The 25491-nt window shown below is 41.1% G+C and overlaps 2 protein-coding genes across 9 annotated transcripts in view; one reads left to right on the top strand and one right to left on the bottom strand.

The window, feature by feature from the left end:
- Positions 1-16893, top strand: part of LOC132334260 (ethanolaminephosphotransferase 1-like) — a 55029-nt gene extending 38136 nt beyond the window's left edge. Inside the window, exons 7-10 of the mRNA XM_059860189.1 lie at positions 7405-7453; positions 9482-9662; positions 13230-13412; positions 14566-16893. Of these exons, the coding sequence (XP_059716172.1) occupies positions 7405-7453; positions 9482-9662; positions 13230-13412; positions 14566-14631 (479 nt within the window). The 3' untranslated portion in view covers positions 14632-16893. The remainder of the gene's footprint in view (positions 1-7404; positions 7454-9481; positions 9663-13229; positions 13413-14565) is intronic.
- Positions 16894-18079: 1186 nt separating this feature from the next.
- Positions 18080-25491, bottom strand: part of MAPRE2 (microtubule associated protein RP/EB family member 2) — a 99065-nt gene continuing 91653 nt past the window's right edge. For 5 of the 8 annotated variants that reach the window (XM_059860244.1, XM_059860219.1, XM_059860203.1 and 2 more), the window contains one exon: positions 21049-21251. In XM_059860244.1, the coding sequence (XP_059716227.1) occupies positions 21072-21251 (180 nt within the window). In that variant the 3' untranslated portion in view covers positions 21049-21071. The other 3 variants (XM_059860225.1, XM_059860234.1, XM_059860261.1) reach the window with 1 other exon arrangement.

Genomic DNA, 25491 nt, shown 5'->3' with positions numbered 1-25491 from the left:
AATGGAGCTTTTATCAGGTGCCAGAACACACAAAGATATACATAAAAGTGCAGCAATACTGGTGTTTAGATTAGATGTTTTAGGAACAAGAGCTTTATGTGTGTTCCTGGGAACTCTTTGGCACACTGTGAGCACCTGTAGGAAAGCCAAGTCTTGAGCTGCTGAGCAGTGACCTCAGAGGACTACCCTGTGAAATAGAGAAACTTCAGCATAGTATTTTATGGGAATTTGTCAGCTACCCAGCAAACATGATCCTGTAATTTTCACTGGCAGTGAATGCAATTCCATCCTTCAGCTCCAAAACACACACCTAGCTGACCCTGGATCAAGGAGGAAGGTCCTTCTCCTGTTTCCAGAGCAGCTGACCTGGCTGCTAGGCAGAAATGCCTTTTCTCTCCCAGCAGGGGAGCAGACAGACCCTTTTAAAGTTATGTGCCTGTGTGCTCATCTGGAACTAATTACTCTGCTCTCATCGGGGCTCCTGTGGATGACACTCCAAAAGCTCTCTTGGGGTTTAACCACAATTGTCCCACAGCATTATCTGGCTAACTAGGGTCCCTTCAAAGGGCAGCACTGGGGTGACAGCTATCATTTATTTTCACCCCTCCAGGGCATCCCAAATGCCTAACATTCCCTGTCACTGTGCTATCAGGTTGAGAGCAATATGAAATATTTACAATAAGCATTTTGAAGCAGTCGGTTCAGCACAAAAATTCTAGTACCACAAATGATGCTGTAGACTTTGTGAGAAGATTTTCACTGACAGGTAGGCATCTGTAGCTCAGGGAGCAGCATTATTAATTGATGATGGTTTCTGTCTCACGTTGCTATTAAATGACCTGTAGGTGCGTGCTCTGAATGAAGCATTTCCCATGTTTGGGACCTTCATACTTGCTCTGTATGAAGATTTTATAATGTCTAATAAAATTTGAGTTCAGGCTGCAATCCTTTCCTGGAGAAAGGAAGATGGAGACATGCATCTTACTGGAAATTTCTTTTGGTATATTCTTTTGTTCAGAATTGACTGAAAGCTTAGAAGTTGTGGTGGGATGTACACAAACAAGCAGAGTTAGCACATCAGCTTCATTTCCTCAGGAAGGCAAGTTGGAAAAATGATGCCTGGATGCACAGAGTTTCCTGCTCCTTCTCAGTATTAATTGCAACCACAAGAATAGACTTCATGGAAGAGGATCACTTAAGCATGGAGTGTATATGTTATACTTCATCAGTGTGTGGCACATGGGGCAGACTATTCTGTAATCCAGACATGGTGTCATGTTTGAGTCTATTATGTGTGGTCAACAGTGCCCAGATCTGGCTACTGAAGCCTGTGGCAAAGATGAAACAAGTTCTCAAAGTTTGAACATGAAATGTGAATTGAATATTAATATCTGTCAGAGATCTGAAACTTGAACTTTGTCTTAGAGATGTGGCCAAAGCATTCAGAATGTTTTCCTATGATGTTCGTGGGTTTGGTTTCTATGCTGACTTCTACAGAGTGTTTTCCTTGTGGGTCACTCTTCCCTGAGCTACTTAAGTATATAAAATGAGGAGTGAAAACATAAATGAACAGATGATAGCAGCAAAATCTAACGATGAGGCCAAGCTGTAACATGTAAAACATGCCAATTATTTGAATTCCATCTTAGTGGGAAAGCACAGCACAGTTACTCCTCCAAAACACTGCATTGTACTTACACTGTGCTACATCCTGTGTATCAAAGGAGGACACACAAGTCCTTGCCATGGGTGTTCATACAGTAGCCTGCCCCTTTTTCAGGGTCAGAAACTGTTTAGGAGGCCATGGTCAAATTCTGAATTGTTTTGCCCCCTATGGAATGATGTCATTCTGTAGTGATTTCCTGTAGTTCCCATTGCAAAGTGGCTGATGGCTCTGCCCTAGTGATGACTTGCTGAATGATTAAACGTTAAGTGCAATGTTTTCAAAAGGTTATTGCTCCAACAGGCTTTGACCAGTCCTGTTTGAGAAGTGTGCTTAACATGAGTTGGCTTCTACATGTCTGTCACCAAATCAACATTTATTAAGGCATTGTTGTGACAGATTGTACAAGGCTCTGTTAAAGTAAAGGGTGTGAAATACTCACCTGTCACTTGAGATATATTTTTAAGAAGTCACTGAGTTCATGTTCAGTGTAACTCATCTGAACCAGTCAGAACAATAACCTAGAAGAGCAGAGTGCTCAAGGCCAGAGGCAGAGCAGTGTCACAGGAGGCTGATTACAGGTGGGGATGAGTTTGGTGGTGTTAAGGTGTGAGGAGTCATTTCAGGGACTCTGGGACCCCCAGGAAAAGGTCAGACAAGGGAGCTTGCCTGGCAGTCCTTCTGGAAGCCAGTCTAGGCTTTTCAAATAAAGGCATTGTTTCTCTGGTGCTCAATTCTTGCTGTGCCCAGAAACAGAATGATGTTTGAGCAGAACTGCATCAAAGAAGCAGCTACATCCATAAACTAATTCTTCAATTGGTATAAATCCCCCTGAATGCTAATTGTTATCTTACAGCTCAGTTTGAGATAAATGCTATGTGTACTTCCTTAGATATTGAAAATAAGATATAAAATCAACACAGATGATAAACACATCTTTTTTTTCCACAAGCATGATAAATGCATCCCTCTACAATCTTTATACTCAAAAAATATCTTAGATGCTAAAACATCTAAAACCTACATCAACTTTGTGCATGAAGACAGGACTTATGTTCCCTTAATCCCTGTAAAATCATTTCATACTGTGGATTTTAGGTATATTTTTGACCCTAATGTATTCAGACTTTACAGGCTCAATTAAGTCTGCAAATTATATATTTGTTTTCTAAGGTTTCCCCCCCAGCTACTAAGTGGTTTTAAGTTTGCCACTTTACATACTAATAAAATACACTGGTTTTTTAGTGGACAGCTCAAAACACAATTACGTGTTTGCACAATCAGTTGAAAGAGCTTCTGTTCAAGACATGCCAGAGAAGGTCACACTGTTCCATAGAAAGCTTCTGTTCCAGAAACAAGTGCTTTTAAAATGTTCACCTTTTGATGAAGCTTGCTTCCAGGCACTGATCAGTGTGCTAAACATTCAGTGTGTTAAGATATTTTCATGCATCTAGCTGCTCTAAATGTGCAAGGAATTTGGGAAAAACATCATGGAAAAAGTACTTAAATATTTTTCCAAGCTAATATTGAGGCCTGGATATTTTGAATCTAATATTTCTGGTGGCTAAGAAAAGTAAATTATAGCATCCCATTGCTTTACAGCAAACATTGATTATGACAAATTACTAATCTAGAGATGGAAAGGCCAAGCAGTGTACTGAAGGAAGCCATGCAGAGGTGTGGGCACTTGGAAAATGAGGAGTGATACTATTTAATTTGTAAGCTGAAATGCAAGTACAGCCACCTGCTGTCAGAGAGTTGGTCAACTGCTGTGATATGCCTGGAAGGTCTGCACAGCCCTCTTCCCTGCCTCCCAAATGGGATAAGTGCTCTGGGGAGTACTTTTTTTGGGGGGAGCACGGCAGGGATGGTGCTTTCCTGAACAAATTCACACAATTTCCAGTGCAGTGTTCACCTAAAATTACAACCCTTTGTCGCACTGTCTCATTTTTGAATTTTTGAATTTTTACTATCAGAAGAGCCAGTTCTTAACAAATAAAATTTCAGTGCTCTTCTTAGGACATTTTAAGGATGATTCATTTGTCAGGAATTTACTAACAAAGGGGATTTATGATAGCAAAGGTGTAGAGAAGATAAAAGCGAAAGTTGTCCTTCCTTTGAAGCACCATAACTTGTTTGGTGGTTTAGGTGTCTTGGAGTCACTTCTTTATTTAGCAGTGTTTACAGTCTGTGAGGTTTTGTGTTTTCAGAAATGTGGCTATCCTGCATCAGGCTGTTTGCTTTGTCTGAGTGCCAGCATGGGGCTGTTGGGTACTGAAATAGCACTTTCTGGAGCTGACAGTAGTGTCAGCAGTTTGTTCCTGGCCATACCCCTCTTTCTCTACAATGACCAAGTCTGTATTTTGTAGAAATGCCTGAATTAAATCAGGTGCTGATTTACTGTTACATGCCACAGTAACTGCAGCATGTCATGGAAACAACCTGTCTGTCTGTAGATCTTCAGTAGTCTTTAAATTTAGTTACATGAGCATTTAAAATGCCCTCACACAATTAAAATATATTACTGTCAGTCCAAATAACATGGGTGACAAGCTATCATGGTATCCATTGTGTGCTAGCTTTTTAAAATTATTATTAATTTATTCAGTTATATCACAACACCTTATTGGTTTGGAATTGGATTTGAAAGCACTAAATGAAATCTAAAGTTGTCCTTAAGATTATAAGTATATATATATATAATATGCACACATATTTATATGCATGTCTATGTATGTATCTGGGTGCTTCTATACATATACATATTTGGAAAACTAGATAATGCCTTCATTTCTTCATTTCTGATATGTCTTTAATCCTGAATTTCTGAATGCATTGGGATTTGTTTGTTTGTTTATGCTTATGCCTAGCATTTTTTAGTATGGACAAAATAATTCCTAATAAAGAGCTTTAAAAATGTTTATTTCTCTGAAAAGGGAGTTTACATTGTGCAACACAGAGGACTGACGATAGGATTGTACCTAAATCCGAGGATTTGGGCTTGATGCTTTCAGCCTGGCGTGACACAAGAATTCCCTGTGTATCTGGGCCACCCATCTGTGCTTTGGTATTTCTGCCTTTAATATAGGCCTGTGTTCTTACAGTTGGGTGTCAGATTTTAAATCAGCTGAAGAATGGGAAAATACTAAAGAAGAACCTAAAAAATCCTGGAAGAGCAGTATACTACCTCTAAGAACACCTGAGGGGTTCTATTTTCCCATATGTGTTAAAACATCGAATGCGCTGAAATTGAATTTTAAAACTTATTTTAAAATAAAATATGTACTTTTAGGACATTAAAAACAACAAAAAAAAAGCCCCATGATCATCACTTGGGCAGTGCCTGGGTGGCTGAGCACCAGAGAGCCAGCAGTGGGTTTGCTTTCCAGGCTGCACCTTTTGTTCCTCAGAGCAGCAGGGAATGGCAGCAATGCGGATGCAGCAGTTTAGCTCCTGGGCACAAAGGAATTCTTAATGCCAATTAAACAGCAGACTTAATGAGTACCAAAAGCAGCCCCCAAGCCAGGCCTCTTTAGCTAAAAAAAGATGGGAAAGCAACATGTTGTAGGAAATGATGGAATTCTGAAAATCCCATAAGAAACGGGGAACACCCTTTGCTTTCCCTGCTGCATCCTCAGCTCTCTCGCTGTGCTAAAAGCAAAGCTGTGTAAAAATACGGGGGACTAACTGGTGGAACTGCCCCGTTTGCAAAGTGGCTTTTTGCTAGCTGGGGGACTGTTTGTGGTCAATGTGTTATTTCTAACTAAAATGGCACTTCATAAAAATAACAAATTGTTGGCAACCATTGCTCTTTGAATTCTATTTCTAGGTCTAGTCTCTATTTCTGTTCTCTCGGTTGCTTTTCTCCTAACAAATCAAACTTCAGGATTGCAGCAGGAAATTTAGATTTAACCTCAAGAGTCAATGTTTTGTCTCATGTCTGCTCTAATGTGATACAGATGTTGGAACTGCTGTACGGAACTCAAGATTTTATTGAACTAGCGCTCCCTGCCTAATAGAAAACACAGCTAACTGGAGTGCACATTAAACACAGATCACTCTGAAGGCACTAAGCCTGTGAATTCTAGAAATATATTGACAAAATACTTGGGATATTACTTCAATTGCACATCCTTCAGCTGTTTGATAGGGAGTTTCTGCCATGGTAAAGAAGCAGAGCTCTTAATTGTTTTAAGAAGCAAACCTAAAAGGTAAACATTAAAAAGAATGCAATACCTGAAATTATTTATAGAATGGCTATTCTTTTTTTTTCCAATTCTTTGTTTCCCTCTCTTTAGTAGATAACCAGAAAGACTGGAGAGACAGATTATCTATTGCATCCCTTTTTACTTTTTTTCTCCAACAATCCTGATCTCCACTTTTCTTTCACATTGTTTTCCTTTCCTTGAGTTGCCACTGTGGCCAGGGCTTACTAAACACTTGGGTATGTCCTTGATGAGGACTGAAGGGTAAATACTGACATTTCTCAGGACACTGCTATGTCACATTAGCCCCAGTACAAAGTCATTTGAAATCATATCTTTCCTCTAATTATTTTTCTCTCCAGATTGCTAATAATGAGATTAAAGTTTTCTACTTTTCTTTACAGGCAGCACAGTGCTTCTTAAATGAGATGGTTTAGGTCAAAACCAGAAAGTTTAACACATCAGAGCGCTTTTCTTGCCCATAATAAAATAGGAGTTGTGTATTAATTTAGTGCACCACACCCAAGTCTCATGCCCTATAATAAAAAAGCCATGCAGAAATGTGCTACCCAGAGCAATCTCCAAGCAGCAAATTGGCCTGGGAAAAGCCTTCAATACACAGAAAGTGGGGAAAAAGTACAAACCAAAGAGCTCTGCAGGGAATGACATAGATTTAAAAAGTCATATATATTTTCACCTAGTTAGGACTGACTCATATAGTGGATTTTTCTGTTTGAATCTCGCGCTTCAACTTGTTGCTGAAAGTCTTCTTTAATTCTTGGGTGGACCAGTGTATTTTGGATGGGGGTGTTAGAGGGTACAGCTGGATATTCAGACAGCTCAGGGGCTGCTGGCAGCTGGGTTGATAATACCAGCAGCAGAGCAGGGAGACACAGAGTTAGCAAAGGTGAAACCCTTGTGCTTTGTGGGATAAAGCTGAGCTCCAGAAACACCACAGCTGTGTTAAAAAAGAAGCAAAAAACTCTCACTTGTTCAAATGATGGACATGACATAAAGATTCATTAATTTCAGCTATTGTATTATCAAAACAGATCATTAGTTGACCCCTAATATTTTGAACTACAAACTTATTTCCCCGCTAATGTGAACAGCCCAGCTTGAAGCTTATTGTCTTTCTATATTCCACTGAAAGGCTTTTGGTGTTAGACTCAGATTTTTCTAGACAAAGAGCAGCTCATAAAAAGTAGTACTGTTCTGGGTCCAGCAGGCAAACCTGTATAAAAAATAATTGATCCTATCTATTAGCTATATCAGAATTAAAAAAATAAAAAAAAAATCTGGTCCTGTCACTCGTTACACAGGAAATTCTGTATCAGCAACTCTTTCCAGCAGCCAGCTTCTGGGAAAAAAGAGAACAGTTTTATTATTGCCTAAAGCCCCCAAACTCAGTTCATATCCTGTAAAGAGTACAGGAATACCAAATCATTTTTAGAATAGTACACAAGGTCTGTTATCATATGAAAAAACTCTGAGGTCATCAGTGTCGACTTACATATTTATGTTTTTCTCTTCCAGTCTTCAGTTTGTTTCTATCCTTTCCACAAACACTATACAACATTCACAGGTAAGTTAATTAACATTAAATAAGTTCTATCACCTCCTATTTAATTCTGTATATTTAATGGTTTGCTTATTTACAAATAAAAGTAATGCTTGAAGTAGACTAGCTTCTTTCATCCAGATGCTGTCCTGATAATGCAGTAAAAGGTTTTTCTGCTGAGTTTTCAGAATCTGACTGGTTTCTTTTTCATGTTTACAACTCTCTCCTTTTCCTTTCACTTGCTGTTCTCCAGGCAGCTCACAGTGGTCCTGCACATTAAACTGATAAAGGCTCTGTGGTAAAAAACACTGCATTTTATTTGCTGTCAAATGTGATTTGTAACTTCTGCCTGTGCTAGGTGGAATTCTGTACCTGACCATCCTGCACTCTGAAGTACTTAATTGTCTTCCTGGTCCTTCTGTAAAACTCTCCTCTGTATGAAGTCTGCAGATAATTACTATCAGATGCAAGCTAGGCAGGTGGCAAGCTGTGATTACATCTAAGAACTGGCTTGCTGCACCCAAGAATTTTATACTCAGTTTTATATTCCAATGGCCTATTTTTACTAATGCTGCCTGCCTTCCCCTAGTATTTGCTAGCTCATTTCACTCATCTGTCACTTCAGGTCTCTCAGGTCCTAAGTGTCCTGGAGGAGGGACTGTCACTGCCTGTCTTCAGGAATTAGTGGAAACTAATAATAACATTTAAATTTTAGAGAGTCTATAAGACAATGTTGCATCTCCCCTACACAGCCCTTTTTGTGTGGTGGCACTCAGTGCAGTGACCAGAAGCATGCACAGCCCCAGGTTAGGGGCAGGAAGTGTGGGGAGTTGGGAGATGTGGGGCAGGAAAGGCTGAGGACCTGCAGAGAGGCTGGGCTGTGGGGCAGGAGCTGGGAACCAGCTGTGCAAGGAAATCTAGTTTGGGGCTGACTGAGAGAGGGAGGGAAGCACCTTGTGCATGTCAGCCCCTGGCAGTAGCAGCCTTTACCCCCATGAGCATTGAGGGTTTCGTTTCCTTCCTTTCCTGTCAGGACTTTTGTTTAGTATTTTCCTCTTTAAGTCATCACTTGACATGGTTCCTCTCAAGCCTTCCGCTGGGTTTGTCATTCCTCTGAAGAGAAGAACTCAAAAAATTTAAACTACCAGTCAGGTTTGCTCTTTGGTGATGAAGCATTTGAGTTTTCCAATCATGTCCTCTCTTTCTTCATCCTGATGCCTCTTCTCAGTTGTTATTTTAGGAGTAGGTGATTCCTTTTTGGCATGAGAAAGATATTTCTTGGATTTTTGTCTAGCTGTTTCTATAAATACATGTGTTCAAAGATTTTAAACAGGACATTTCCCAGTACATTTCAAACCCAGAATTGCTCTTCTGAACTAGCTGTATGAAGGAATGGTTTAGTGGTTGTGAACTTAGAGTTACCATTTCCCTAGCTGACAGAAAATGCAATAATTTACTACCTTTAAAAACCAGCTTAAAATACCCAAGAAAACACAATGTATCATTAGTTTTTCTTTGCTTTAATGAGACAAAAAGCCTCCCCTTTAGGCTGTATTTGGACTAAAGTACCTAAATCCTAATGTACAGGATCCTCAAGCAGCATGGCCTCCAGACCTAAACAACTGCAATACCTGCCAGCCATGTGCTTAACTCTGCTGCTGCTGAAAACGTGGGGTGTTATTGACTGAAACAAGTTTATGTCTCATGTTAGAACCTTCACCCTCTAAAGCTGTGTATTTTGAATTCACAGCCTGTCTGCATGCCTGAGAGTACTGCAGCTCACTTTGTGTGGGTTTACTGGTCCATTGCCAGACAATGGTGAGCAAGCAAAGCTGATCAGGAGCTATGGGAATAAATCAGTATATTTTAACTCCAGAAATAAATGTTACTTGGGTATACTACAATTTCTTGTCAAATGTCTGGTATCTAGCACATTTGCACTGGTTGCAAGATGAATTCTTGGGCTGAGTTTGGTCTAGAGTTTGAAGTTACTGAGTAGAAATAGAATGGATAAAATTACTTTCTCTACAAAATTATTGTATTTATTTCCAGAGCACATTTAAAGAAAACACTGAAGAATGATTCTCTGTATGAAGGACTGCTACCTCTTGTGTCACCTCTGTTGCTGTTCATTCTTCTTACAGTCTGGGTGGTTTTATCTCCAAGCAACATATTAGCAAAGCAACCCAGACTGTTTTTATGGATGGTTGGGGTTGCTTTCTCAAATGTTATTGTAAGTATATTCGAGGTGGTGGTATTATTTAAAGATAGCTTCCTATTTTTCTGTGATTAAGCAGAAGGGAGCAGAAAATGTAGCTAAAATCAGCAGAGTCACACAGCTTTTCTACCTCTGTGTTACACTCTGTCTCATAAAAATACAGCACAACATGTCTCTGGACTGGGGACACTTACAGTGCTGAAATACCTCCTCTGCCACAGTGGAACTCTTTTGTGAGGGTTCTGATTTGTTTTCTGAGAGTTTATGAAAACCCTAAGGATGCCTTACTTCCAGAAATATAACAGATACTCCCCAACATACAGGCAGAACTGGGTATTTGTCAAAGTAAAAGAAAGGCCAACACCGGCACAGATTTATTAGCAAGAGTGGAGGGCTTGTGGCTTCCCCCTGCTCTTGTGTCCACTACTGTGGTCCATGCATTCCTGTATCCTCCAGTTCAGCTGATCCTACATTTTCCCTTCACCATTTAGAAAAAGGCTGTACCAGTGACAGCATGTTTTAGGGAAAGATGTGAAGAGCTGTAGGGGCCTCGTGATGGCTCTCTGCTCTTAGATTTTCTCCTGTACCACATCATGGTGACGAGTTTCCCCCCTTTCATTCCCACAGGACAACACAAACCTCTGTGCAGTTCTAGCATGGGCAGCCAGGCAGTGGTGCTGAGCTCTGCAAGTCACCCAGAGCTTTCTTCTCTGGGGGAAGCCAGGAGAGCAGCCAAGCAGAAAGGTGTTCTTGCATTTAAGCAAAAATACCCTAGAGGATAGTGACTAGAGTCATCTTAGGAAAGTAGACTGACTCCAACACCATCTAAAATCTTCCATTGAGCAATACTACATCCAGTTTAAAAAGTGGAAGGCTAGAAGTGTCTTGCACTAGGAGACACATCTTCAAAAACGTGAGGTTTTAAAAGAGAAAGTATAGCCCCTTTAGAAATATGAATTCAGGAATGGAAAAAAAAGTTGTAATTGTGATGTTTGTTAGATGTATCCTATAAATGTACATTTCTGAGCGTCACAAATCAAACAGTTCCATCTTAAGGACTTAATCTCACAAAAATGAGTTGATTTTCAGATGTGTTTTATTGTATGCATTATTCATTACCTAATCTACCCCTTTTTCTTAAGAGAATAGTGGGGATTCCAAATTGAGAAATACAATTCCTTCATGCCAGTAGGGAAAATGCTTTCAGAGTTTGGCAGATGGCAGATTCTGCACATACATCTTAACCAACCAAGAGTGATTGTGGCAGGATGCTTGCAGAAGAAAAATAGTAAGGCAAACCAGAGATTTCTTTACAGGCTGCAGTTTATCAGAGACTGAGTGCAATACATATTCTTCAGGCTTTGTTTTTTCTTTTCCCAAAACACACATTGCAGTGTTGGAGGCTCGTGCGAATTAAAAATGCATGCATGTTAGCTGAAAACTTTTAACATTTTAAAAGCAGGCATTAAAAATGTATGGGTGTTAGCTGGAATTTGTAACATTCTAGAGTTGAAAATCGAGCCTGCATTTCCTTTCACCTCTTCTGGTTCCTTAGGCATGCTTCCTCCATCATCAGAGGAAGGCTTGTCATGGCAATACTTTTCTTCTCCATGATAGCCTGACACATTGGGTTCCCATTACTTGTTCTGCAGACCACAAACTGCAGACCATGGCTCTCTACCTGCCATCCCAGTTCCAGTATCTGGAACTTCTCATGCCTTTGACCATGTATTTGGTCACCCAAATATGTAAGTATAACAATGTTTTAAAACAATGTGAAATCCAACCTATGGTCAGGTTCAGTTATGTAGGCAGAAAAATTATAGCTTATAGATTGCTTTAGCAATTTATGTTACCCTCTGGAATGATTCCCAAAGGACTCATAAAACCAGTGTCATTAAAAAAAATTCACAATCAATACTGAGAATATAAGTGAAATTATTAACATTAGGTACAAAGGCTTACTTCTTCCACTATTCAAAGTTAATTATTTTTTCATGGTTTATTTTTGCATTCTTCAGCTTCCACAGCACAGGCAGTAAAGCCAGTATTTCTTTCCTATGGTCAGACTCCTACTGCTGCTGCCATAAGATTTCAGGCACTGCAGAGGGAATGAGATTTTCATTCTTCTGCTGTTTTCAGGATACATAAAATCTATTTTTAACCACATTTCAATCTTGAGTGAAACTTAAATCAATAAAATATTTCAGATGTGCCTAAATTCCTTTACTTTTTTGTAAGGCATGATATATATGAGACACATTTCTTAAGGAGCCTAAGCCAGACACAACACTTTGGGGTGCTTAATTGCTTTTAAAATACTGAATTTCAAGTGAATTAGTCTCATTAAGTTTCCAGAATTCAGTAGAATTAAGCTAATTGTCTTCAGTTAAACCATTCACATATATTCACTTTTTCCACCATTCTGAGTGGGATCCCTTTCTCTGGGCCCCCAGCTGCATCTCCAGGGAGCCTACTGCCATGACTGAGCCAAGAAATTGGTGTTTTAGTACATAAAGGAGTGTTAGAAAAGGGAAACAGGATGTGAAAATGTCGTATATTGTCTTCCCTCCCTTCTATACAATGAACCAGATGATATTTCTGTCAGGCTGCATGATTAAAATACCAGCACACTCTCCCAGTGATTAATTAGGTGGTGGCACATTTGATCTGGGATCACAATTTTATGAGTCCCCGTGAAAACATAAGGTGGCAAACGAATTCCCCTTTTGTGAAGATGTGCTTCCACTTATCAAGTGTATCAAAATACTGTCTCCAGGAAAGGGTGTATGTTGGGGTACCACTTGTTGGTTTCCCTGGGTCTGGATTGAAGGTACTTGAGATGGTGGTTCATGTTCGGACTCAGGTGTTTATTATTTCTTATCAGTAAGAACAGTCACTACTGTGAGTTCAGTAGCTTTTCATTAGAAGGCACAAAATGGCTCACAGTCTCTTGTTACAAGGTCTTTAAGACTAAACTATCCAATTAAGAACTGACACCTAGATTATTTTCCCTTTTAACCCAATAACTGATCCCAAAGAGCCCCCAATGTGAACTTTTCTGCCCGATTACAGTGCCACCCAAACCCATGAAGAAGAAGGAAGTAGGAAGAAGAAACCCAGGATGACATCCTGTGCCCTCCATCTTGCTTCTATCCACAACATACTAAAAATCCCAAAACCTAAATTTCTCACTAAGTGATACACCTACACTACTCTAGAATCTATTTCACACCTTTGTGGATTCCAGTCTATCTTGAAGTCTAGGAAACTTTCTCCATGAATGAGGGTCAAAGTCAGTGCTCCCCTGTAGGTCAGGGCACCTCAGAGCAGACAGAGAAATATTCCTGGTGCTCTGGGCTTCCACAGGTGTATTTTTAGCTGTAATAATGTCCTCTAGGACCCAGTGAGGCACAAAGGTGTGTGCCTACAGCAGCCTTCTCACCAGAAACCAGCCCCATGTTGAACTGCAGCCTTGTTTCCCCCTTACTCAAAGCAACCCGCGGAGAAAATGGAAATACTTTTCCTTAGACCCTTGGGGCTGGCCCAGCAATTCTCACCTGGCCCCCTTTGCTCTGGCAGTGCAAGGTGATCATCTGCCAGATGAGCAGCACGCGGCCGGAGCTGTTCCACTGGTTCCTGTTCCCGCTGGCGCTGGTGGTGTACGCGGCCATCTCGGGGCTGCTGGGCTGCATGGAAGAAGCCGTTCTCGCCGTGTTCACCATCCTGGTCACGGCTGCCCACGTGCACTACGGCGTCTGCGTGGTGAGCAGAGGGGTCTGGAAACAGTTTCTGGTTGGGGCATTGCCTGGGAGTCTGAATGTGTATGAGTTGGGATATTTTTTTTAGTCCTGTGTGTTGTTTTATTTAGTCTAAAGTTAAAAAAAAGAAATTGGTTTATTGCAGGCAATGCCTTTTTGCATGTGCAATAACTTCAGTGACTTGATAATTCAAGTAACCAACTTGATAATTCAAGTAACCAACTTGATAATTCCAATGTAACCAACTGGTTTCGGCTTTAAGACCATCAGCATTAGAATATTTATAGACTGGTTTTACGTAGCAGACAACCCATGAGGCATGAATGCATCCGCCTCTCTTTTTTTTGCCTTTCTTCTTCCTAAGGTCACTTGACTGAAAAAATAGGAAGGTAAAATGCAAAGTGACATAAATAGAAATAATAAAATAAGGTCAACTTTGCTTTGAATCTGCAGGCAAAATAGCTGTCCCGATTTTTTTCTTGGCCCTCTGCTAACATCTCTCAAGCTGGTGACATGAATAGTTTTCCAGTTCATTCAATCTTACCAGCACATTTTTGTGTCTCCTACATCTCAGTCTTGTCATTGTCATCTGAACTACTGCTTCAATTAAGTTTTGCTTTGCTGATGCCCGCTTTTCTAAATTGTCAAATGATTCTTTAGCAACTGTTTTAATGGCTTTAGCTTTTAGATAAAACACCTTGCATGGCAAAGGTCTCGTTTCAGAGGGAGCTGGTCAGTGTTCTTTTACTTAAGCCACAGCAATGGGATGTAAGGATTTTTCTTTGAAAGCAGCCTTTTGTCAGCAGACATTGGTGGCATAGTAGAGTCTACCTGAGCATCGACATGGGCCTGTTGGTGGGGGTCACAATGGAAATACCTGGTCAAAATTCACAATTGACTGAGAGGCCCAGCTCCACCACAGCTTATGTCACCTGTGAATCCAGTCTGTAGCCATTTAACTTTCCAGCAGTGTGTTGCAAGAGGAATGTAAGGAAAACAGCTCTCATGTTTGAATACTTACTGGTCCCTGTGTACTCAAAGATCCCCAAGTATGTGAGGACTGTGGTTGGGTCCTCCCCCTCTTACTGGACAAGGAGAGGCAGTGAATTGTGAAGCAGATAAAAAACAGGTTGCTAATCTCTGTGATTTCTCTTTAGGGTAGGCAGCTGAGCGAGCACTTGAACATTTACATCTTTTCCCTGAAGAAACGCGTCCAAGAGTGAACACCTGCACTACGATCAGACTGTAAAACTTGACATGGAGATTTGCAGCTCTTCTGATGTGAAAAATAGTTGGAATGAATCTGATTAAAATAACCAAAGAATAGAATAGTACAGATATCTGAACCACTGCAACAATGAGCTATGCAGCCACATGCCTCATCTACGAGGAAGATGCCTGTCCAGCAGAGAACTTTACCAAGTTGTTCTCGTGATATTTATTCTTTTTACCAAGCCAAGTTACTTGCCTCTCTTTTGTCTTCCTCTGCTTTACCGCTGTGTCCACAGTCCTGGATAAATGCATGCTGGGTTACACAGGATCCTTGGTGGTTTATAATCAGCACTGGTTTTGCCCAGCCTAGTCACTGGGGGGACCCCATCAATGCAAACCCTCCCTGTACATCCTTCCCACTCACACATCTGTGCCTGCTTCATTTGCCGTATTTATTTTCTCACAACTCATTTCTTCCACACAACCTCCTGAAAGGCTTATGCACATTTAGTCTTTTCCTCACCTCATTTGAATGTGTGAAGACAAGAGAATGATCTCAGAAAGCTATAGGTACAGTAAAGTGTTTTTGAAATGTACAGTTTTTTCCCCATTCTCAGCATTGAGTCTCAGCTGACCTGTCAGAAATGTAGGCTTAATACAACAGCAGCTGGCCCTTCTATTTATTTTCTAGGCAGTAACAAGCACATTGTTTATATTTCAGTAGCAACAAACAATATAGCCTACAAAGGTAAACAGCTGAAAATAATCTGGCCAGCAAACCTTTGAAGATTTGCATATTTCTCTTCAAAACAAGTTTCAGTCCAACATCATCTACCAGTGTAAAATGCTAAACAAGTCATTATTTGCCTGTGAGCCTGAAGCAAATTCTTGTGGTTTTGAAAAATGCCATAGGAAAAAGAAACAAGAATTTTTTTTTTTTAAACATTACATGTTTGCATGCAGATGTCAACTGCTCCCTTCATCTATAATACACATGGGTTTTCTGTGTACCTTGGAGAGGGAGTAAGAATTTGAGTTTCATGGCTTTTCATATTCTGCCCTAGCCAGAGGGCTTTTGTGGCCTTGAAGCACTAATTAAACAATCTGTCCACTTCCCCAAGGTAAGCACAGAGGGATGTGATTGACAGCCTGGCACGTTTATTAACTATTTACACTTGCCAGAAGCCAGGTGGAAGTGCAGTTTTTGAGCTGCTGAGCTGAATTTTCTCTTTTTCAGTTCTTAGACCATTTCTGTGGGTTTATCACTAGCCTGATCATTTTTGCACCCCACTTAACTTACCCTTACATCAATAGCTCCTATTAATATTTTCAGCTGAGCCACTGGCAAATTGTATGAGCAGCTTCAGCTTAAGCTGGTACTGCCTGTTACAGCAGTTGCTCTACCACAACACCAGCAGGGCTGATTTTCCCTGGCAGCCCTTACCACAGGCACCAAGAGACAAGCCTGCACATCAGCTTCCCCTGTTCACAAAGAAGAAATATTAGAAAGTTCCTTCAGGTTTGAAAGAATCCATGTTCCACCTACCAAACAAGCACATGGAACGTCCCACCCCCCAAACACCAGGTGAGTGACAGTTGAAGCAGCTCCAGGTGTGAGTCAGGCAGAGGGGACAGGTCATGCTGTAATGCTGAGTCAGAGGTTTTGCCAAGAGCAGGACAGGGAAGGGAGGATGCCCTTTGGCACTACTGTGGTCCAGCACAGGAGGCATCTCCCAGGCTTCCTCCCCGCCAGGGTGGCAGCCATGCCCTTACCAGAGAACATGGGGTGTCCACAGAGGTGCTCCCAACTGCCCAAGGACTCCCCTGGAGTAAGTCTGAAGTCTCTATTTGATGGGGTTTGCCAAAAAAGGTAGTTCTGACTGTATTTGGAGGGGAGTGACAAGTTTGATGTTGCTGCATGCACCCAGCAGTCTCAACATTTGATGAAGTTAAATACTACATCCAATACCTGATACACTGCCACAAAAGTCTCACCTGCTTTTTAAAAGCAGTTTGTATTTCACCTTTCCATCACAAGCATTGAGGAAACTCTGGTGAGAAAAAAATTGGGATACAATAAACAAAAATAACTCCAAATTGAATGTGGCCATACGGGAGAAACTCTGTGGACAGGCTCCCTTTTTCCATCTGTCTTGCACTTATTTAGGAAACAGCTGGAAATAAGGGTCACAGAAGCAGTGCAATTCGATGTCCTGGAATGGAGTACTTTGAAATATTCATTAAATGAAATTATAAAACTTGAACTACCACAACCTGCATGCACTTGTACCTTTCTAAAGAGAAATTGAGTATCACTTTTAAAGGGCATTAAACTCTGGCCAGCTTTTTCACCTTCTATATGAAAACATGGCAAATAACTTTCTTTTTCCTCTTTAAAACAATTTTTCACTACAATCTGTATAAAGACAAATATAAAAAGAGATCATGTATTGCACAGTGTGTATATTGAATTATTAGCTGTCGTAGATGACAACTAGTTCAATGAATAAGGAGAAAAATGCTTTTGCTCATTGGGCTGTACGGTCACAGATTTATTTTGCAAAGTCAGGTATGTAGATGATCTAACAGTCTAACAATACATTTTTTTGATCACATTATGGCAGAAAGTTTTCAACTATCTGAATTGGAAAATATATAAATATTTTTATGCTTTAGAGCATTTGCACTAACCCAAGAACATGCCTTGGTATTATGAAAAGCAACTAAACAAGAGCTGCTCTCCTGGCTTGAACGCCTGGGTGGGAAATGGGCTCCTCTTGTCCCTGCTTCATCCTCCCCACCTTTGTCAGAGGCCCAGGGATATCTGGAGTAGCAGGGTGCAGGCTGGTGGCTCACAACAGGGTCACTTCAACGCAGAGGAAAAGGGTCCTGATCCTTGCAAGGCTCAGAACTCCTGCGCTTGAGCAGCAACTACTGCAGCTACAAAAGACCAGAGCTGTGAGAACTACAATGAATTTTCCCCCTTTTCTCCCAGCAAAACCTCATACTTTAATCCAAAATCTAGGTGGCTTTTAGGTACTGCATTGAAGATTCATCCCTGAATACCTGGCCACTGTGAGGAAGCCCATGGGGAGCTTGGGTACCTTTCTGTAGGGCTCTCTTTGCCTCCTGGCTGCTGCCAGTTTTGCTTTGGACTGATACCCAAGGGAGTTAGCACTCCAAAATCTGAAAGCATTATGCATAAAGAAAAATGTGCTGTTTACATGCACATACATACATACATGCATTTTCTGTTTTGATTTATAAAAGGGAATACAGTTGCTGAGCTCTTGGGGGAACAGATGCTATCCACACACACAGTGTGAGTGAACTTCTGGGTTTTTAAAGCAGCTGCCTTTTTCTTCCAGCTCCCATATGCAGCCCCTGATGAATCAGAAATATGTATTTAATCCAGAAAATTATTATTTTAGAATGTTCCGAATAGTCTCTAAAGCTAGACAGATTTTAACATATATTTTTTTATTAAATATGTAAAAAGATAAACGCAAGTCAAGTTATTCACATATTCAGACAAAAATCTACTCTATCATGCGACAGTTTGTGGATAATGTAAAATGACTGATACATCTGAATAAGACTTTTTTGTATCTATTATGCCATTACTTATCTATTTATAATTAACAATACATATGTTTACATTCCTTTCAGTTTACATTTAATATATAACCAAAGCTTTATGGTGTGCTATTTAGTAAAGGTAATTACAAATGCATATTAAAACCATAACAGAAGAATGGGTTACTCACAGGGGGTGGGGGGGAAGGACAACTCTTTCCCCTTTCAGAACACTGCTCTCCCCTCAGCACAGCCACATTTCTGGTGCCCCCAAAGAATTTCACTGCTCTGGCTCCCTACATCAGTCACTCCCCCCTTGACACAAGCAGTGATAGGGCTATGGTCCTCAGATCAGAAACAGGATGCAAAGAATTTTCAGGAAATGAAGTTCAGCTTTTTAAATTTTTTTTTCATGTGTGCTTCAAAAGAGAGAAAAGAAGAGAGGCACAACAGCCTGGCTATGAACTGTCTGGGGAGCTCAGCAACCCCAACCATTTGCATCTTCAGAAAAATGTTTTCCCTTGAAGTGCTCTCCATGCACCTGCCCAAGTATTGGCAGAAGGATGAACTCCAGTAAGCAGAGACGTGCTGATGAAATTAAGTTTATAGCCTGATCCCAAACTCCTTGCCCCATTCAGAAATCCCAAAAAGGTTAAAGGACATTCTGGAGTCTGGAAAAAAATTAGTAACTGCTCTTCAACAGTATTATGAAGAACTACTGTTTATTACAATGACAATTGTAATAAGTACATATGTTCTAATAAACACAAATACAACAAAAATGACAATTCCCCCATTTGTGGTGAATCTTGGAAATAATTCTTTTGGAAAAACCACGATTTTATAAACAAGACCTTATTTGTAACCAATTGAGAAGGGAGAGGAAAGCGCTGGCCTGCAGGTTGCAGTACTTTGATTTCATCACTGGGTAGGATGCGAGGTCAATACTGGGCACAGGGCTGGAAAAACTTCAGCCTGCAGGGTCCAGAAACTCTTCTGCTGTGCAGGGGGAGGATCAAGGAACTGTAAATACCTGTTCTGGTGCTCAACAGCATTTTATATATTGTTGGTGGTGCAACACAACAGCAGGGTTCTCATATTTAACTAAGAGCCACTTAGCTGCAGAAGATTGATTAGGAATGGAAAACTGCATGTGCATGTGTGTGTGCCTGGGGGCTGATGCATTGGAAGCCTTTCTATGGAAGTATAGCTGGGGACCTAATGCTTTAGAAGCCTATGAACACCTAAAATGATTTAGCTGTCCAATAGGCTGTGGAGTTTTTCAGTGAATGCCAATTGGGATGGGACTTCCACATACCTGCTAAATCAGCACAGCAAACCAGAACTCAGAAAATGAAGTGAGAGACCAAGAATACCAGACATTAAATAACCAGAGAGACTACAATGTGCAGTGGTAGGAGAAGAACAAGGAATGCTTTTTATACTTCAGTATACCTCTCCTTATAAAATACCATCATTTAGAACATGGGACCACACTGGAAGGGAACGCTCCCGCTGCAGACATCTCCAGTGCACACATGGTTCTGCACTACACTGGTCTTAAAGGAGGAAGGCCAGCCAAGAGCAGAACCAGCTCTGTGCCCTCAGTCAGATGGTCTCCTTCTAATGTGTGCCCTGTCTCCAGGAGGACTCCTCACTGCTTCTCCATGCTTTAGAAGCAGCCTTAAACTTGTGAAGTGTCCACCATCCACTTACAGGGGAGTCTGGGGTATGGTTTGAGGCCAGTGATGTTGCTCCTTCCCCCATACTTTGCACTAGTGACCCAATTTCTGTCTTCTAGACTTGTATGGCTGGGGCAGTGGAAGGGGGAAGGAAAGTGGAAAGAAATGGCTGGCCTACTTTCTCCTTTTCTGAGAAGTGGGAAGCCAAGGATGATGGTACAGACTGTGTCCTGCAGCTACATTTGTGTCAAGATTTCTCTCCTCCCTCAGCACTGAGCTCTGCAGAGGTAGAGCTGCGGCTGGAGGCTGGGACTGGCTTCCTCAGAAAGGAAGAAAAGCTGGGAAATGTCTATTGACTAGTTAGGAAACTGGGAGGGTTTTCAAAAAGCTTAAGTGGATGTCTGTTCCTCCAGAAATCAGCCAAAAAACATACCATGCAGCTTTCTAACAAGCTTCCTAATGCAGGGGTTTTAATCTCCCAGTGAAACAGATGCTCTGCCTTCCATTTGTGAAGGCAGGAAAGGAATAAATGTGAGCAACACAAGCGTTTTCCTCCACAACACAACCTCATCATTATGGCTTGAGTATGACATCCACTGTATCCCTTTATTTCAACTGTTTGGCCAAATCGATGCCCCAAGGCAAATGTACTAGAAAAATGCAAAAGCACCACAAAGTGAGAGACACAGCTAGTGGTACAGAACTCCTTGCCACACAAAATGCCAATATAAATATGTTAGAACAAGTTACAAGTGTATCATACTTAAGACAAAAGAGAAAAAAAAATAAATATATCTATTTTTAAAGAGCAGAACAAATCTCAAGCAGCCAAGTGGTGACGTTGCAGTGATGTACAGTAGGTGATGTGGCCCTACAACCTCTTGGGAAGATACACTGAAAGAAGACGCCTGCAAAAGCATCTTGGCAAAGTATTGGTACAGAATGCAGTGGTTGGCTGGCACTCACTATGGTACATAAATGTTAATGGCAGACTGGGAGTGAACTGATTTCAAGTTTGAGGCCGCACATGTTCCATTCTCCAGAAGAAAGTTCGCACACAAAACGAAAATTGTCAGAGATGCTGCGTGAGTCAGTACTCATCCTGCTGCTGGGGCTGTTCATGGACTTGCTCTTCACCTTCATGCTCATCTGTGTGGCTCTCCTGTAGGGAGAAAAAGATCCCAAAACACTCTTCAGCAGAAAGCATTCCTCATGTAATCTTGCCCCGTGGTGCTCACTGTAGCATAAAACTTAATTTTCATGCAAGGAAGTACAAAATGAGCTGTTACCTGAGGAAAGCAGCATCTCATAAAATTATATTGAAATGTACTTTCTTTACTTCTAATTGAGGCATATGCAGTACTGGTAATTCCCTAGAAAAAAAGTCAGCTTTCAACATTGCTATCTGTTATCTGTTCCGGTGAGTGAACGAACACTTTGAACAGTTAGACAGTGGTATGCCAACAGTTAGATCCTGTACCATAGCATCCTGATGTCCTCCCACTTTCAGCTTGTCCAAGGTTTTCTGAAACTGTCTGCTGCAGTTTTCACACAATCTTTTCTCAAGGTTTAAATCACTAAATGGACAAGACACTTTTACTATCACCTGCTTGAAAAATTCAACACAGTCTCCTTTTTGAGGTCAAGCATATTATTTTCCCAAAATTTTTACTTTTCCCATACCACTTCCCATAGACTTGCAAACATATTTTCTGGGGGAGGCTGGGGCGAAGAGCCCCATATTCACTAGCTTATAGAGCTACTGTAAAAAGCACTAATTACTGAGTAATCACTTCCCATTGTTTTTATGCTCAGTATTATCCAAAGCTGTCTCTCTGAATATACATTCCCACTGGAAGATGAACCCCTGACACAAGGAAAGGCTGTATCCTCACTGCAGGTGACACCAGTTCTGAACAACTTTCAAATTACAGGCAACAGGCCTAGTATCCTGAGTTGACCTCAATGTTATCTGAGCTCAAAAAGTCTGGCTGACTTTTCGAGCATCCCTTCTGGACTGCCATTAAGCACAGCTGCATTTACAGCTTTCCTCTCAAGTGCTTTCCATCTTTACGCAGCATGGTTCACTGAAGAGATCCTTCTTGTGTATGCTCTGCCCTGCATTAGTACTGCTCTGCCCTAGGCAGTTTCAAAGGAAAACACTTTTCCAACACACTGAGCTGCCATTCAAAATCCAGCATCCCCAGTGGGCTACCTCTGCAGAACTCGCCTGGCTCCCTAACTTTTGTTAGAAGCAAGCGGCTTGAACAACAAACTTTAAAAAATTGCTACTGCTAAGTTTTCAAATTTGAGGTAAAAATCAAAAGAAAACGAAGGCCATCATTTTAGTTTCCCCACAATAGTCAGAGCAGCTTATGAAACAAACTAATTCCCTTCTGCCAGTAAAATATTTATCTAAAGCACAAAAGCAGAATAAGGTTCCTAATATTTGAAACAGCCCAATTTCAATTAAAAGCAAGCTTTCTATCACTCAGGTGCCATTTTCAGGTAGAAGTCACACATCAGTCAGGGCAGCTGAAGTTAAGCATGTTTTGGCCCCTTGGGGGAAACGATGCCCTTATTACATACAGTAGGTAGATCACGTCAAAACAGTTTTGTGAGCAGTATCTAAAAACTGCAGCTCCTGTGATGGGCTGCAAGGGTGCAGGATGTGCAGAGAACAGGAGGTTCACAGGGAGGAGCTGACAGCTGGGAGAACGTGACCCTGCCCTGCGGGGTGAGAAAACTGAAGCTTCTTCAGCTGCAGTGAGTGATGCTGTCTTAACCCCATCTGTCCTGACCCTCCTTCTGTGCTGAGATGACCTGCTCTGGACTGCACGTGCTCCACAGGCCCTATGGATGATGAGATGCACTGTTAGAAAGCCCACTTGTGCAGACTTTATGGACCATGTAGGTGCTTTTCTCGCATCCGTACAATAGGAAAAGCCTCTAAGCACAGGGAGTGGGATCTACCCCACGGCTCTGAAGAGGAGTGGTGGCCCCTATTTTGCCAGGTTTATCTTGGATGGAAATAGTGAATCCTATAATGTAACTACCTTACAAGTTGTTCTGAGACCTGGGACATGTTTTTGAGTATGTACAGCTTGTGTAAATACATGAAATGGGAACCATAAGAGTCTAGTTACATTGGGACTGTGGAATCTCATTGAACAGCATCCCCTAATAAGGAAAGTAGTGGAAGATCTATTTAGAGCATTTATTTCTGGCTTGAGCCACATGACCATGGTCATCTCTGTCTTCCATGTTGAGAGATGGTCTCTTTTGACCCTTAGATCTATCTGCTTCAAACTATCCAGGTGTGCCTGTAGACTGAAGAGTTAGACTATGAAAACCTGGTGTTGGGGAGGGTGGGGGCCTTTTCCAAAAGTAGGAGCAGATATAGAAGCTGCTAGAGCAGAAAGTTATCAAACCAGCTGCATTTTGAGCAATTGCTCTTGGAAACTGAGCAGAGCAAGTGAGATACCCAACTTCTGATGAGCGATTCTCCCAACTTCTACATGAACTGAACCACAAGAGCCTGTGCAGGAAAGCAAAAGCTTTTCTAGACAACCAAGTGCTTTACACACTGAGAGCCTGAAAAGCAGGGGCCACATCTCTCCACCCCTCGCTGCTCTCTGGCAAATTTGATGTTTTTGATGAAGGAGTAGGATTTCAAATGACCAATTCATTAACTGAAAATTACAAAGGTCTACAGACTGACCAGGCAAATGTTAAATGACATGTAGAAGATATGACATCCCTCTTACTTAAGCAGAGACATAATGATGAGGTTTAGAACCCTCACAGGGAAAAGAGAAAAAAGGCTCTAAAGAGAAGCTAAAGAGAAGGAACCAACTGGATTGATATTTGCACTGCTCAAACTCCCAGAAAGAAAGAAAGAAAGAAAGAAAGAAAAAGATAATGTTTAGTCTAAAAAAATTCTCTTACTGAATTAAGCAGAACAGAAGCTTAGGAGCTGACATGACTGAAACTACACTATAAACTGAAATTTTGAGATAAATAATTACCCCACTCCCCACCCCAAGACATGAACCTGATCAAAATCTCTTCAATGCAATACTACAATAATCAAACACCTGGGGAATGATTCTTTGAGAGACTGAACTCTATACTCGCATTTTGAATCATTCTGCACACAATTCACCTATCAGCCTCACTAAGTCCTGACTAAGAAAGCCTAACTGCTGTTACCAAGGGATTAACCTGCAAAATACTGCAAGATAAAGAATTTAACTTAGGAGAAATTTATTACAGAGGCAGAGAGAAGAAAAAAACCCCAGATCTGAAGGGCAAAGCAGGGCAATAAGAGAGTGAAGTCCAAAACCAAAAAACAGGCAGGATCTGAATCAGCACTAAGCTACAGTCTTTGGCTTAGTGCTAATGCATTTGGGTCTTTCCTCAGCAAGTCATAGTCCATCTGTTAAGCTGAGGAGATCAAGTCTCCCACCAAAAGGAAAAGAAAATGGTGTGAGGAATAGCCTCTGCATTCCTCTCTGGAGGAGCAGTGCTCTCCTGCTGCAGTGACACACCCAGTCTCCAACAGCAACCACATTTTGGATGAAAGCACATTTGTATGTAGTTCACATGCAGGCATGGATGATGATTTCAACAGAGAGAGTCTTGGAGGGAGGAAGCAGATAAAACACTGGGAAATAGACTGAAGTAGAACATTTTGTAATGTGTTCTGCCAATAAGGAAAACTGCAGAAGGAAAAGCAAAAATGCATTCCTTGGTGTGGAACCACTCTGCTATTTAAGCCAACAGACAGATAGATGTGGTAGGGGTATGGGGAGAAGAGGGATTTTTCTGGCTTTGCTTTATAAATAAATCACTGCTCTTGAATCCAGAACACATTTTCTCTGACCACTATATATATGTAACACTTTTACCTTGTTATCACATGCCTGGGGCAAATTTGTCTTATTGTTTATTCCCATGAAAATAATAGTTTGCTCCTCCTCTTCCTCTCTAGCACTCTGCACTGCTGAACAAATCCTCTTTCCTTTGTCACTTCTCATCTGAGCAGTGGCACCTGTTAGCTTCAAACTGGTGGTTCTCTTGCGCCTAACTTTCAAACATTTAGGCCCTATGTTAGCCTCTTTTAGAAAAAGTATACTGAATTAGTAATTCCTTCAGCACTAGTTTTGATATAAAACTGAGTCAGCTGACTGCTGCTGCAACAGCTTTCTGGGAGCAGGTGTAAGAACAGCCTAGGGTACCACAGTGCTGCCAAGGGATTAAGTCGCTGCTTCTACATTCCGGAGCCAAAGCCTTCCTCCACTAGTGCCCAAAGGGTCAATTGTCAGTACAATCCATACAGGGATTTGGTTAACTTGAATGGGAATAGTTCAGCTAAATCTCCACTGAATCATTATCCCTGAATGTCTCTGAGGAATTTAACCAGCACCCTTTGCAGCTTCTTGCTTTGTTCAGTGTCTACAACATTAAACCTAAGATGCAATGAGATTCTTGCTTAATCTTGCAGACAATACACTTCTGAAATTTTGCTAATAGGGGATTATTTGTTTTGCAAAAGGAAGAATTTTTCCTATAGCAACAAGATAAAAAATGCTAAAGAGCATTATCTTTGTA

This window comes from Haemorhous mexicanus, chromosome 1, assembly GCF_027477595.1.
Source record: "Haemorhous mexicanus isolate bHaeMex1 chromosome 1, bHaeMex1.pri, whole genome shotgun sequence".
Classification (NCBI taxonomy): domain Eukaryota; kingdom Metazoa; phylum Chordata; class Aves; order Passeriformes; family Fringillidae; genus Haemorhous; species Haemorhous mexicanus.
Note: the sequence above shows the minus strand (reverse complement) of the source record. Positions and strands in the feature narration are given on the sequence as shown.